The sequence below is a fragment of the Pteronotus mesoamericanus genome, unplaced genomic scaffold, assembly GCF_021234165.1.
Source record: "Pteronotus mesoamericanus isolate MK-2021 breed Mesoamerican mustached bat unplaced genomic scaffold, CSHL_Meso_final scaffold_21, whole genome shotgun sequence".
Taxonomy (NCBI): domain Eukaryota; kingdom Metazoa; phylum Chordata; class Mammalia; order Chiroptera; family Mormoopidae; genus Pteronotus; species Pteronotus mesoamericanus.
This window is the reverse complement of record NW_026555310.1, coordinates 21,460,026-21,474,993: the sequence shown is the minus strand read 5'-3', so window position 1 is coordinate 21,474,993 and position 14,968 is coordinate 21,460,026. Positions and strand designations below refer to the sequence as shown.

Sequence of the window (14,968 nt, the reverse complement as noted above, 5' to 3'; positions counted from 1 at the left end):
CACTACTTTATTTTTTAGTGGTCAGGGGTCTCTTGAGAATTTGGAGAATTGAGAATCCCCTCAGAAAATGCATATACATATGAAATTTTGTATAATATTTTAAGGAGTATTCTAGTTTTTTCCACCCTTGAAATCCTAATTAAGAATTCGTGTCTTAAAGAATTAACAAGATAATCATGCTGTATAAACTATTAATTATTGATAGTGATGTGGATGTTCCTCTAAATAACTGGAAATTCTAGAAGTCATAAGTTAACTTTGCAGAAGAAAAAAATTTAGTATACTTTCTGTTACGAGAAAGCATTTTGTGGTAATTTGATTTTTCTGGCACCCAAAATAAGGGAAGTAGGCATCGTTAATTTTACTTGGTTGCAGAAGATTAAATTTAAGGTTGAGTTCCACTTTGTTTGCAAAAGTTTGAAAAAGAATAGTTAATGCAGATTTTTAAAAAAAGTTTTTCCTTTTAAGCTTTGTGTCTTGTAAAATGTGAGTTTGCCAAATTTTCTTCATCTGCTACAGATTAGGTATGCCATTGTTGCTGCCATGTGGCGGCGCACCCCGTGCTTCTTAAACGCACTGACTGGAGGTTTGTCGCATCACTTGTTCACATGCACGGAGCCTGGTAACAGCCTCATCTGTATCTTCTTAGCTTCATTTTCTTATTTTTAAAATTTCATTATTTATAAACTCAACATAGCATATAAAAATGAAGGCTAGTTTTAATGAATTAATGCTACTACAAGAAGTCATTGCTAAAACATTCATACTGAAATGGATTTTAACTTTTGTTAAAATGAATGATTTATGATTTATTTGAATTGCATTTACAAGCAGGCATGTTTTACCTGCCATCTTAACCATATTTGCCAAATTCTGAATATAATTTTGAAAATTGAAATTTGGCAAAAGTAATCTTCAGGACTGGGCTGTGTATTTTTATTGGCATGTTAACAGTTAACATGAGCTCTACAAGAATTTATGTTTAAAGAGTTAAAACACTCAACAGCTGCAATTAAAACATTTTTATGTTAAATAAAACTGGTTAGCTCAGTTGTGCAACTTGGTAAGTCTTTAATCCTGACTTGGTGACCAAGTGGGATAGGTGTCTCCCAAATAATTCTTTTTAGTCTTTTGTCTGTTTATAGTTTTGCTTAGAGAATTTGTCTTAATCTTTTTAAATTATCATTTTTTTCCTCCTAAAAATAATGTTGATTGTAAAGAATTTAAAATATAAGGGAAAAAGGGATGCTTGTCTGTCACTGGTAGTGAAACCAATTGAAATTTTTATTTTTGTTTATTTCTAGTTATCTTTTTTTCCCCTTATGTATTATTTGTCCCCCTCCCCTTTTAGGAATAATATTTTAATAATTTGAATTTCTACATTTACTATTTAGTATCTTTCATATAATATTTGTAACTTCGTCATTAAGTCATCTTCAAAAATGAAATTTTTTTTCATGGCTGCGAAGTGTTTTCTCATGATGGTGGTCTTCACCCTCTCATTCTCAGTGGTATCTAGAAAAAAATTAAAAGCATTCTGACTTCCCATTCTGCTATTTAGTGAAGTGATTTGGTTAACTTTTTAAGACTTTCCATGGGAATATTTTGTGCGTGAATTGAAGGCTGATACTTGTGATTGTTGAATTGTAGTAATATTGTAGTTACCAGTATTTTAAAATCTTACATTTATTTTGTCAATATGCTTATAGATTTTGATAATTGGGCTTTGATACTTTCATGATTCTCATTTATTTTACTCTAGACTTGACTATTATACAAGTTTGGAATTATATGTTAAATGCAGTTACATTAAAATTTTACTTTTATGTAAAATACTTCATTTGCCATGACATTTTTGGTCATTGTTTTTCTGAGTTTGAATATGTTTAATGTACATCCCCAAATTAAACATACATATCTATAACAAGACATTATAGTTCAAAGCCTTTTTTGGGGGGTAGGGGGTATTTCCAGCGTGTATCAGACCAGGAGTTTGTTTTGTTACCTTAGTATGATCTGTCTTTAAAAGGCAGTGTAACTAGGCATATGCTATTCATTTTCACAATTGTAGCTTAGAAACTATTCTTACAGACATTTCTGTTTATGTATCCATTTTAACTGTTTGCCCTTGTAAGCCTTTGAGTTTTTATTCCTGATACAGACAGTGACGCATTTTGATTCTCAACTCTTTCTCTTGTCTCTTTCTCTTTTTTTTCCCCTACAAAATATAAATCTTTCAAAGTTTATATTTGATTCATATATGTGGATTAGCTTGTTCACTGTTGGAGTATCATAGATTAATTTTTTGTTAAAATTGCTTAGATTATTAAAATTTCCAAAGATAGTGTTCTTTTCTAATTAAACTAATTTTTAAGTAACTGATGCCCCCATGTGGTGAGAGACATTTTCCTTTTGTTTGAACTTAGAGAATGACTGACTATACAGTATTTTGACCTTTCTTGATTATAGTGGACATTAGTGTTCATAAAGAAGCTGTTGACCATGATATGTAATTTGAATTTTGTAAAGCTCACTGCCATAAAATTCACAGCCTTAACCTGTATTGTCTCAAGTGCATATAACCAAGCATGTACGATGAGACAAAATTTGGAAGCTATTTAATTACAACCAGCTTAGGGATTTTCTGATCTTATATATGATTTCTTATGTCTTTGTTTTTGTGTCTCACATAGGTGATATAGAGTTCGTTGATTATGAATAACAAAATATTGGAAGCTATTTAATTACAAATAGCTTAGGGATTTTCTGATCTCATATATGATTTCTTATGTCTTTTTTTTTGTGTCTCACATAGGTAATGTACAGTTCATTGATTATGAATATTCTGGATACAACTACCTGGCATACGATATTGGAAATCATTTCAATGAATTTGCAGGTACAATTCAGGACTTAACTAACAGCGTAGCACATGTAACTTTGATAAGATACATTTAGAATTTTAAAATTGCTTTTTCTTTCCTTTTAAAATAGATAAAATAGGAGCAACATTTTTATAACTTCTTCCTGACCTTTGCTCTGTTTTTTATTATTAGGGGACAGAGGAGATTTCTTCCTTAATTTCTTAAGGAAAATAAATAATTGTTGTGGCTTCTGTTAAGACCTAGCATAGTGCAAGGTGCTTTACAAATCTCCTCTCACCTTATTTTTTCTCCACAACAATTTTGTAAGTTAGGTAATATTAACAGTGTACAGATGAGGGAAGTAACTTACCAACAGCACAGTAAAATACAGAGAATTATGACTTGAAACCAATTTTTTATCATTTATAAGCCTTTGCTATTTTCATTGTGTACTCGGACTTTTGGAATGTTGGTTAACTAAAAAGCTTGAGTTTTTTTTTTTTTTTGTTTTGACTATTAATAATTGGAAAGCTGGTCATTTTTGCCCCTGAAAATCAATATATTATTATCAAAAAGTATAAAAGTTTTAGTTTTTAAATGTAAATGGCATCATTTTAAGATACAGTTTATGACTATATTTAGAAACATGAAATGCTCTAGAACTAAAGAATAGAAAATGCCCCTGGATGGTTTACACCTAGTAGGAAACTTTCATTGCTGAATTTATATTTGTATATATTCATGCATTCATGTATTGTCTTACACTTTAGGTTACCAGGCTGGGAAAAAAAGTTAGAAAAGGTTCAATTTACATGTATTGAGTAATTTCCCTGTACCAAGCTTATCATATACATGTCATATCTCTACATATATACTGTACATATTTCCTCATCTCTGTAGGAAGGGAAAGCAGCTGTTTATATAATGAAACATCACCATGTTAGTATTAAGTGTAGTCACTGCTGTGTATATGAAAAAGGAAACTCCACTGATATTAATACGATTTTATGTAGAAAAAAGTTAAGCTAACGCTTGAGATTAGGTAGCATTTGTATGTGCAGATAGAAGAAAAAGGAGGATACTGCAGGAAGAAGGAAGAAAACTTGAAGGTGTGTACTTATTTTTGTAGTTTATTAAATTCATGAAGGAGACTAGAAGGTTATAAGGCCAGAGAAGTAAATTTGGACCAACTTGAGAAGAATCTTGAATGCTAGGCAAAATAGTATGAACTTTATCTTCTAGGTTAGCTTTGCAAACTGCAGATGATGAAATCAAATATGGTAAGGGCCATAAAAGAACTAGAACATATCAGAGTTGGAAGTTATAGTTAGGGTAAATAATGGTTTGTGAAACTTAGTATTAGGCATGTGTGTAAGGTTTCATTATAAAATGTATTTCTTACCCTGTGAGTAATGGTCAGGAACATTTTCGAGCCATAGTTCTAGGAAATGCTCCAAATATTATTGTGCACAGGAATCTTCTGGGATATTTATTAAAATGAAGATTTGATGCTCTGATGCAGGTAGCTCAAGCTTCACACTTTGAAGAAAAATTGAAGCAATGAGAATTGATTATGGTGATCAACTGTATTGTGTATTCAGATTTAAGTTGTAACATTATGATTGTTTGGTTTATTATTTTAATAAATACTTATTAAATCTAGTATTTGAACCAAATGTTTGATCATTTTTTTCCCTGAAAATTATGTAGATAGTAAGACTTATTAAAGTATACATAAGAGAATATGTTTTTAAAGTCATCATTGCATTTTTTTTTCCACTTTAGGTGTGAGTGACGTAGACTATAGTCTCTATCCAGGTAGAGAACTACAGAGCCGGTGGCTGCGTTCTTACCTTGAAGCCTACAAAGAATATAAGGGCTTTGGGACTGAAGTTACTGAAAAGGAGGTAGAAATACTCTTCATTCAAGTCAATCAGTTTGCATTGGTAAGTTTAAGTGTAAACAACAGAAGAATTTTCATGTGATATCAAAACCTTTTAAATTTTCATCTTATGAAATAGCTTCCCATTTTGAATTCTGTGAATTTTTGTTCAAAATGATGACAAAATATGATTGTTTACAATTCTTCCATTAAAATACTTTTGAAGACAAAGATTTTGTTTCATTGACAGCTACAGTTTTAACCCTTAGAACACCAGTGCCTTGCCACATGGTAAGTGCTCAGTAATTATTTGTTTAATGAATGGATTCCAGTTAGAGTTAGGATTAATTGTGAAGCAGTTTTTTAATGTTATATGTATTCTCTTCATGCTATTAAAAGCATAATCAAGGACAGATTTATGGGAAGTGAGATTTTCTACAATACATTAATCATTTATATCTTACTGTTAACATGAGAAAAATATACTGGAAGAAGCAGTAGAATTATATTTTCAAAGCTTACCCAGTATTTTGTGTTTTTGACCCTCTTTTAATAATAAGTATTTCTGGTTTCTTTGATGTATTTAATGCCTTATTCTTTTAAAGACCCATTTCCTAAACTATGTGATTTAAATTTTCTTTAGAATTATGTAACCCATAAGAAAGAGCATCCAGATATGATGTTACCCAACTAAATTGAATACCAGGTCAAAGTTTTTTTAGTTTTAATGTAATTCTGTACAGTTGACATGGGGAATTTTTCTGTGTATTCTCTACAAATAAATGCTATCGGTGTCTCACACATGTATTGTTTTGATAGTCTTAAGAGTAGCACTTCCCTAGAGCCATTCAGAATACATCTCTGTTAAGCGAGTGTGCTGAAATGGGACTTAGCCTGCTGCTCTGAATCTGTTTTCAGTAGAACTGTTTGTTAAATTAATGGTACGCTTTTCAGCTGGTCCTAGTATGCCTGCTGTTTATTCTATTTAAGCATAGTCTCAAAGTAGAGAATATAGTGTTTTTCATGAGGTCATTTAATGAACTTCAGAATCAACCTAGTACTTTTATTTAGCCAACTTCTGTATTAACATGAGGAATATTATTACTATAGTCTGTATTTTTTTTACATAGGCCTGTTTGAAGAATTTAAATTATTCCTAAAGCATTGAGTTTATTAATTTTCACATAAAGTTTACAGAGCTTATAAAATCTTAGTCAGCAGTCCCACTGTTTACTTTTAGAGTGCTAACTTGTATTCCCTTGTACACTTTTGATGATATTTAACATCTTTGTTTGCATACTGTGGGGAGATACGCATACGCGCGTGTGTGTGTGTGTGTGTATGAGAAAAACAGTGACTTCTTTTTGAGTACCAAGTTGTTCATAGATTTTCATTAACCAGATTTCCAGTACTTATTGTTACTCTAGATCTAATAGATGGGAGGCTTAAAAAAGGAATAAAAGTTTATTACTTCGAAGTGCTTATCATTTAGAAGGACAGATAAAATGAACAAAATGCCTCTTTTTAAATTAATACACATCCCCATTTGAAATTCTTAGCAAATTAGAATTGGAAGAATACTTGATTCTTTAAAAAAAAAATAAAAGAATATATTTATGAAATGTGCAGCAGACATTCATGAAATGTAATATGTCCAGAAGATCTTAAGAAAAAGGATAAAGAACACTTTTAGAGACATAAAACTTTAATACCTTTTAAACAATATTTATTTTTCATTTAATATGTCCTCAGAATTTACATATTCTTAGTTTTCATATAAGTTTTACAGAATGAGTCTGTTATGCTCTTAGTTCTTTCTCATTAAGAACTCAGAAATTCATTTATCAAGCCAGTTTGGGTTTAGTTCATCTTATATTATCTAAATTCTACTGATCCTCTCTCACCTGTTTCTCTTGCCCCTTTTTTTTGACCTTTTTCTTCTGATGTGGGTTACTTCAGAGTAGAAAGAATACAGCAAATACTCACGCTTGGCTTTCCCCAACCTCTTTCAGTGAGGTTACGAACTGTTCTTTTGAAGCATCTTCCTTTCTTTTTCAAGGACTTTTTTTTATTTTAAACTAGCCAGTTTAACTCTTACCAACTCTTAATTTCATCACATCAGTCATTAAGTCAATGCCTGTCACAATCTCAAGTGTTTTGAGTGGATAATTGGAAAGGCAGGGCAGATTAAAAGTAAACCCTAATCTTTCTTCTTTATCGTCTTTCATGCGCTCCTCAGACTACTTCAGTCTGTCTCCTCCCTTACTCTTAGTAAAAATAAAATCAGGTCAGTGTTCACAATAATGATATAACTGATAAGTCCAGGTTAAACTCGATCTGTTCATAGTATTTGACAGTATTTACATTGATTTTACAATTTTGTCGTTATTAACTTTTATGACACCATTCTTTCTTGGTTCTCCTTTGTGCTTTCCTGTTGTCCCTCCCTTGCTTTTTTTAATTCTCCTCTTCTCTCAACCTTCTTACATGTTAGTGTTCCTGAGTTTCTGATTTTGTGCTCTCTCCTCCTTTCATTAGGTGATCTAGTCCCATGGCATTTATAACTTTTTGTTAATGATCTCAAGTTGAGTTTGTCCCCTCTGTCCAGATCAGGACCACCGTTCTCTATCCCAGACCCCGTGAATATTTGACCATAGTATGTCTAAACTTGTATTTTATTTCATGTTTTGTCTTCTGTTCCATAATTCATCTATTATCTTGATTTAATTAAAATACCATCCATTCAGTTGCTGTCCGAGCCAGGGAAGAAAGTCACGTGCTCCTCTTCTGCATTCTCAAATTTTTTCTCGTTTTAAGTTCTGTTATCCTTGGTTCTTAAAATTCCCTCAACTTTAACCCTTTTTCTTTAATTTTATGGCCTTTGCTTAAGGCCTTAATTCCTCACTTATGTTAGTCTTTATTGGTATCTTTTCCTCCGGGTTTTTTTTCTCTGTAATTCATCCTGTATATTTAAAAAGTGATCCTTGTAATAACTAGATTCTAATTAATCTGATGTGTCACTTTCCTCTTGGGTTGGCCAGAATGTTTCTTTTTTTCTGTAAGATGGCTCTAGTAGTGTAACTGTCTTTAACTTCATTTGAAATGATTTCAGATTGTATTGTGACAGTTGTTATAGCAGTGTGCATTTTTTTAAAAACATAAAACTTGGTGAATTTTTGTGTAGCTATTTTAATACTGAAGATGGAAGGAAATACTCAACATTTTCAGCATATTATGCTTTATTATTTTAAGAAAGGTAAAAACAAGTGAAACACACACAAAGATTTGTGCAGTGTGTGGAGAAGATGCTGTGACTGATTGAATGTGCCAAAAGTGGTTTGTGAAGTTTTGTGCTGGAGATTTCTTGCTGGATGATGCTCTGTGGTCGGGTAGACCAGTTGAAATTGATAATGATCAAATCAATACATTGAGAGCAATCAGTGTTATGCCATGCAGGAGATAACCAACATACTCAAAGTATCCAAATCAAGTAAGTTATTGGTGAAAATGAAAAATGTGTCTTATATTTTACAGAAAAAAACATACAGACTTACTGGCCAACCCAATAATTTATGGTTTCTTGTGACCTACAGCAGTGGTCCCTCACCTTTTTGGCACCAGTGACTGGCTTTGCAGAAGACAGTTTTTCCGCAGGATAGGGCAGGGGGAACGGTGTGGGGATGATTCAAGTGCCTTACATTCAAGCTCACCTCTGGTTGCGTGGCCCTGTTCCTAACAGGCCCGGACCGTTACCATCGGTGGCCCGAAGTTGGGAGCTCTTTACCTATAGAATGAAATCCATATAGCAACTACAAATTTGTCATTTTACCCCCTATTTCCCCACATTCCACTTCTGCTCTAGCAGAATGATCTCTGCATACTCCATGATATTTCAAGCGTGTATGCTTTTGTTTAGGCTATTCCTTCCTACCTAAAATACCCTTTTCCTGAATCTTCCGGCACTTCCTCTTGATTTTACAGACATGTCTTAAATATTCTTTCTTCCACTGGGGCTCTTCCTTCCTTGGTCACTTGTCCCAAATAAGACAGGATATACATACATTATTACCAGATGTTTTTAAATACATGCTTGGTAAACGATTTTTGCTCATAGGACATGATCAGACTTCTAAAAAATTAAAATGACTTCACTTTTTATTGTTTACTGTGATTAGTGTTAAAGACATGGCAAACAAAAAGGAACATTTGCATTATAAAACCAAATAGAGACCGCATAGGGGTTTTTTTTTTTTTTTTAAGGTTTAAGGCGTTTAGGTACTTTGTTTACAGACAGACTTTGGATTATTTCTAAGTAAAACAGAGTTATATAGGAGTTTTCAGAAAACAGTTTGAGAATTCATTTTAATTATTTGTTCAATATACAAAGCTTTGAATTTTTCTTTGCAACAGAGGTAGATAGCCTACAGATTAAAACCTCCTTTGATAGACTTACATAATCATAACTTCCAAATCTGAGAGAAATGGTATAAGAAAATCACAGAATATTATTTTACTTGGATGTTAGTGTTCTCTCTTTGCCATTTTTGGGAAAGCAAATGAATGGGCCATTTCCTACATTTATACTGTATATATTTACTATATGAATGAGAGTTAATTCAGAAACGCAATTACCAGTGCTGCTTTAAATGGTGGGAAGAGCTTATTTGATGTTATTTTCAGGTGTAGAATGTTGATTTCAGTCTTTTTCACTAAGGAGCAACCTGCTAGGAAGAGATTATGATACCATCCAGAGATTGATTTTTATATCACTTAAAATATGCAAAGGTGATTTAGACTAGTGTTTCTCAAACTTTTTGGTTCAAAGCCCCCGTTCATATTTCAAAAAATATTTGAAGACCTCTGTGAGCTTTTGATTATATAGGTTAATTATTATTTACCATATTGGGAATTAAAACACTCTCAAAATATTTATTAAATACATATTAAAAAAATAAACATGTTAACATAAACAGCACTTTTTAAATGAAAAATTAAATTTTCTAAAACAAAAAAATTTAGTGATAAGAATGGCATTACTTTACACTTTTGCAAATCTCTAATGTTTGGTTAAATAAACACTGAAATTTCATATATTCTCATGTATTTTATGTGTTACAATATTTGTTTTGGTTAAAGTATGTAAAGGAAGTCCTGTTTAACACACATGTTCGAAAGAGAAGAGTATTCTGCCTTTTCAGATAGTTGTGGATGTTCTTTTTGTAACTTCACCCAAACTCAACAAGTGATTGTTTCTTAAAGGTTAGTTGCAATGTGCAATCTGAATATGTCAGTTGACTTTTTGTACTTTATTACATTAAAATTAATTGGTTTATCTTGCACTTCAAGTGGCTTTTTTACCAGTTCATGATTTTGTAATTTTAACATTGTTTATTAGTTATTCAGGAAACATTGATTCTCATTGAATTATATTGGTCTTCCAAACTATATCAATAAGCCTAAAAACTCACAGAAAAATACAAATCTTCCAAACTTTGTATTGTATGTAGGTTGAATACTTGAAGTCTGTCATTGGCAATAAATATCCTCGGTTATTTTTATTGAATAACAAGTTTTCTTTTTTGTATTTGGAAGTTTTTCTTTTTTAGTATTTGAGAAATCCATGCCAAATATACCCAAGTCTAATAACTCTAGTTCGTCAGTTGTCCTTTTAGGTAAAAATATGTGCAAGTTGAGCCTGCAGCTCAGGTCATTTAGGTGCTTTTCCTTGAGATAATCTTCAAGTTTTGAGTTTTCGTAGTTGTGCTTTGTATGTACTTTCTATGTTATTTCACAGAGTATTAGAATAACATGTACACAAGAGTAGAGATTTAATAAAAGTAATAATTTTAAAGGCTTCATAAAGGACATTCTTTAGTGAGACTGGCTTTTGCTCTTCAGTATGTGGTGAGGAAGAATAGGATACTAGTTTGGTACCACTGCCTTGACTTACGTTAAGGTACCAGTAGCTTTTTCTACCATTGTTTTTGAACCATCAGTGCAAATGCTGACGTAGTCAAAAAGACAAGTGTAACACGTTAATGTTACTATGAAAATAGGTTTGGACCTCAGGAACCTTTTGTGAATTCATGGACCACTTTGAGAACCACTGGTTTGTTTAGATTAAAAAAAAAAATAAAGCCTCTCATCATAATTCTATTCTTTATATATCTAACATACTTCTTTAGGTAAAAAGAAGGCCGTTTTTGATCTTTATCATTTTCTTCGCTCAAATTTCATACAATAATTAACATTTTATTGAATGTTTGTTATATGTCAGGTGTAGATAATATTGACATTTTGACTCTAAATGTTTTTCCATACCATCAAGCAGTTTTCCGATTCTCAGCAGACAGTGACTGGCTGGGTGTCCTACAAATTTAACTCAATTCTGACCATATCTACCCAGAGATAGTGTCAGATCCCCCAGGTTAAGTGTTCAGTCCCACGAGACTGTTTGCTCCTGCTCCACTTCCTCCCTTAGATGCCAGTGGCGAGTTTAGGTTGTTACCACCTGTGCTTCTTACCTATTGTCTGGAACCTCCACATCTCCCTCCTTGGGTTTGATTAATTTATTGAAGTACTTAACAGAACTCAGAAACATTTACATATGCTTACCAGTTTATTATGAAGAGTGATGTAAAGGATATATAAGAATAACCAGATTATGAGGTACATGGGGCAAAGTCCAGAGGGGTCCTGAATGCAGGAACTTCTGTTTCCCTGGAGCTTGAGATGCACCAACCTCCCAGTGTGTCTGTTCACCAACCTGGAAGCTCTTCCAATCCCCTCCTTTGGGGTTTCTACAAAGGCTCCATTACATAGGCGACATTAAGTTACTGGTCATTGATGATTGAACCCAATCTGTAGTCCCTTTTTCTCTCTTCTGAAGGTTGGAAGGTGGTGGGGCTGAAAGTTTCAACCCTCTAATACGTTGGTAGGTTTCCCTGGCAACCAGCCCTTACCCTTACGGGCTTCCCAGAAGTCACCTCATGGTGTAAAGGGCTGGTTAAGAGTTACAGGGTATTCCTTTCACTTCTGTGGCTCCAGAATTATTCAGGAACCTGTGACAAAATACCAAATATAACAGAAGATGTTCCCATTTCACTTATGTTCAGGAAATTCTAAGGATTTTGGGGAGCTATGAGATAGGAACAGTGGATGAAGACTGACTATATAGTTCTTATAAAGCATATCACAGTTGCATTTTATACATGAGGAAACAAAGGTACAAAGGAGTTAAATTGTTCAAAGCCACACAGCTAGTCACTTTTGCAGTTTGACTCCAGAGCCCAGCTCTTTTCTTTTAAACCAGTATGTTTTCCATGCATATGACTTTACCTATTTTACTCTTTAGTACATTGTTTATCTTTTTTATACTCATATTTGATGGGAAGTTCTACATCCTGTGATACACTATAATGAAGTACAATAGTATACTTTAAATAAAGATTTTTATTAACAGCATACTTTTTATTAAATTCATTGGGATGACATTGGTTAATAATATTATCTAGGTGTCAAGTGTATAGTTCTGCGATACATGCTCTGTATATTGCATTGTATGCCCAGCATCCAAAGTCAAGTGATCTTTTATCACTATATATTTGACCCCTTTTACCCTTTACTACCCCTGAGTCCCTTCCCTCTGGTAACCACCATACTGTTGTCTGTGTCTATGAGTTTTTGTTTGTTCATTTGTTTCAGTTTTATATGCCACATATGAACGAAATCATAGTTCTTAACTTCTCTCTGACTTGTACTACTTAGCATGATAATCTCAAAGTTTACCCATGCTATTGCAATGGCAGTATTTCATCTTTTCTTATGGCTGAGTAGCATTCCATTGTATATATGTACCACATCTTTTTTATCCAGTCATCTATCGAAGGACACTTTGGTTGTTTCTGTGTCTTGGCCACCATGAAAAATGCTGCTGTGAACATAGGGGTGCATATATCTTTGCAAATAAATGTTTTCAAATTTTTGGGGTTAGTACCCTAAGATGGATTGCTGGGGTCATATGGTAACTTTATTCTTAATTTTTTGAGGAAGCTCCATCTTGTTTTCCATAGTGGCTGTACCAGTTTATATTCCCACGATCGGTGATGAGGGTTCCTTTTTCTCCACAACCTCCCCAACACTTAGTATTAATTGTCTGGTTGATGATCGCCATTCTGACAGGTGTGAGGTGGTAGCTCATTGTAGTCTTGGTTTGCATTTCCCTAACAGCTAGTGAAATGGAGCATCTTTTCATATATCTGTTGGACATTGTGTGAGGGGGGACCCGAAAAAACCCACAATTTATTTATAAAAAATTGTGTACTTACTCTTACATGCTTAAAGTGCCATCCCCTTCAAAGCACTCTCTATTTGATGCAGTACACCTATTGAGACTTTTTTTTACTGCTCAAAACAGTTTTTGAACTCATCGGTTTTGATGCCTTTTAGTGCTTCTGTTGTTTTTTGCTTCACCTCTTCCACATTGGCAAAACATTTCACTTTGAGGACTTTTTTCATCCAGGGAAACAAAAAATAGTTGCTCAGGGCCAGATTGGGTGAATAGGGTGGGTGGGTATGGGGGTCATGATGTTTCTGGTCAAAAACTGCTGAACACCCAGTGTGGTGTGGGCAGGTGCGCTCGTAAGTCACCCGTCATGAAATGGGCAAAGACATTGAAAGAGTCCTCAAAAAAAATTCACTGAAGTCGAACTCAGTTTCTCACAACAATGCCAGCTGGTACACATACAGATGGTTTTTCAGAACACTCCCCTAATGGGGGAAGCCTGTACTACAAGAGACCTGCACTCTAGAAGATAATCCCGGGTATTTTGGGGCCATCCCCTGCTCCCACCCCCCATACACTTAATGTCTTTTTTGGGAGAAGTGTCTGTTCAGGTCCTCTGCCCATTTTTTAATTGGGTTGTTTGGTTAGTGTTGAGTTGTATGAGTTTTTGATATATTTTGGTTACTAACCCCTTCTCAGAGCTGTTTGGAAATATGTTGTCTCAATCAGTAGGTTGCTTTTTTGTTTCACTGGGTGTTTCGTGTGCTGTGCAGAAGCTTTTTAGACGAGTTCGGGTGTGTTCAGAGTGGTGTGGCCATAGACTGTGCAGAAGCTTTTTAGTTTGATTTAGTCCCATTCATTTATTTTTGCCCACCCTTCTTGCCCTTGGGGTCAAATTCGTAAAATCTCCAAGACCAAGGCCCATAAGTTGGTACCTGTGTTTTTTTCTATGTAGTTTGTTTTACGTCTTATATTTAAGTCTTTGATCTGTTTTGAGTTCATTTCTGTATATGGGGACAAACTATTCTAGTTTCATTCTTTTGCATGTGGCTTTTTCCAGCACCGTTTATTGAAGAGATTTTTTCCTCCATTATATTTTTGGCTTCTTAAACTACAAAGCATTATTAAAAGAGATTGAAAAAGACAAAATGAAATGGGAAGATGTTTTGTGTACATGAATTGGAAGGATCAGCATAGTTAAAATGGCCTTATTACCCAAAGCAATACACAGATTTAACACAAGCCCCCCATCAAAATCCCAGTGGCAATTTAAAAAAAAAATCTCAAAGATATGTTTACTGATTTTAGAGAGAGAGGAAGGAAGAGAGAGAGAAGGAAACAGTAACTTGTTGCCTCCCATATGTGCTCTAACCCAGGATGGAACCCACAACCTATGCCCTGAGCAGCGATTGAACCTGCAACCTTTTGTTGTGTGGTACGATGCTCCAGCCAAGTCACTTGGCCAGGGCCCGATTAAGTTTTTTAAAAGAAATGGAATAAAAAATGAATCAGATTTGTATGGAACCATAAAAGACCTTCAATAGCCAAAGCAGTCCTTAGAAAAAAATGAACAAAGCCATAGGTATCACACTCCCTGACTTCAAATTATACTACAAAGTGACAGTAATCAAAACAACATGGCATTGAAGAAAGACCAATGGAACAGAATCGAGAGTCGGGAGAGTGGGCAAATACTTTTCAGCAACATTTTTAAATAGAGATATTTTTAGGGTAAAAGTTTTTTAAAGTAGTATTTCTAGTTAGAGTATTTCTTTGTAAGTAAAGCCTTATTAGTATTATCAGAATCTTAAAATACCATGTCATTTAACTTAAAATGATTGTAAAGCACACACACACTTATTTTACAGTTCCCAATTTACACAGTCATCTGTTTTCTCCATTAAATCCTAAGACCCATTTTTTTCTGACATAAAGTTG

The 14,968-nt window shown here is 33.7% G+C and overlaps 1 protein-coding gene across 1 annotated transcript in view; it reads left to right on the top strand.

The window, feature by feature from the left end:
• ETNK1 (ethanolamine kinase 1) overlaps positions 1 to 14,968 on the top strand; it is a 48,763-nt gene that overhangs the window by 27,961 nt on the left and 5,834 nt on the right. The window contains exons 5-6 of the mRNA XM_054591331.1: positions 2,816 to 2,899; positions 4,650 to 4,810. Coding sequence (XP_054447306.1) covers positions 2,816 to 2,899; positions 4,650 to 4,810 — 245 coding nt within the window. The remainder of the gene's footprint in view (positions 1 to 2,815; positions 2,900 to 4,649; positions 4,811 to 14,968) is intronic.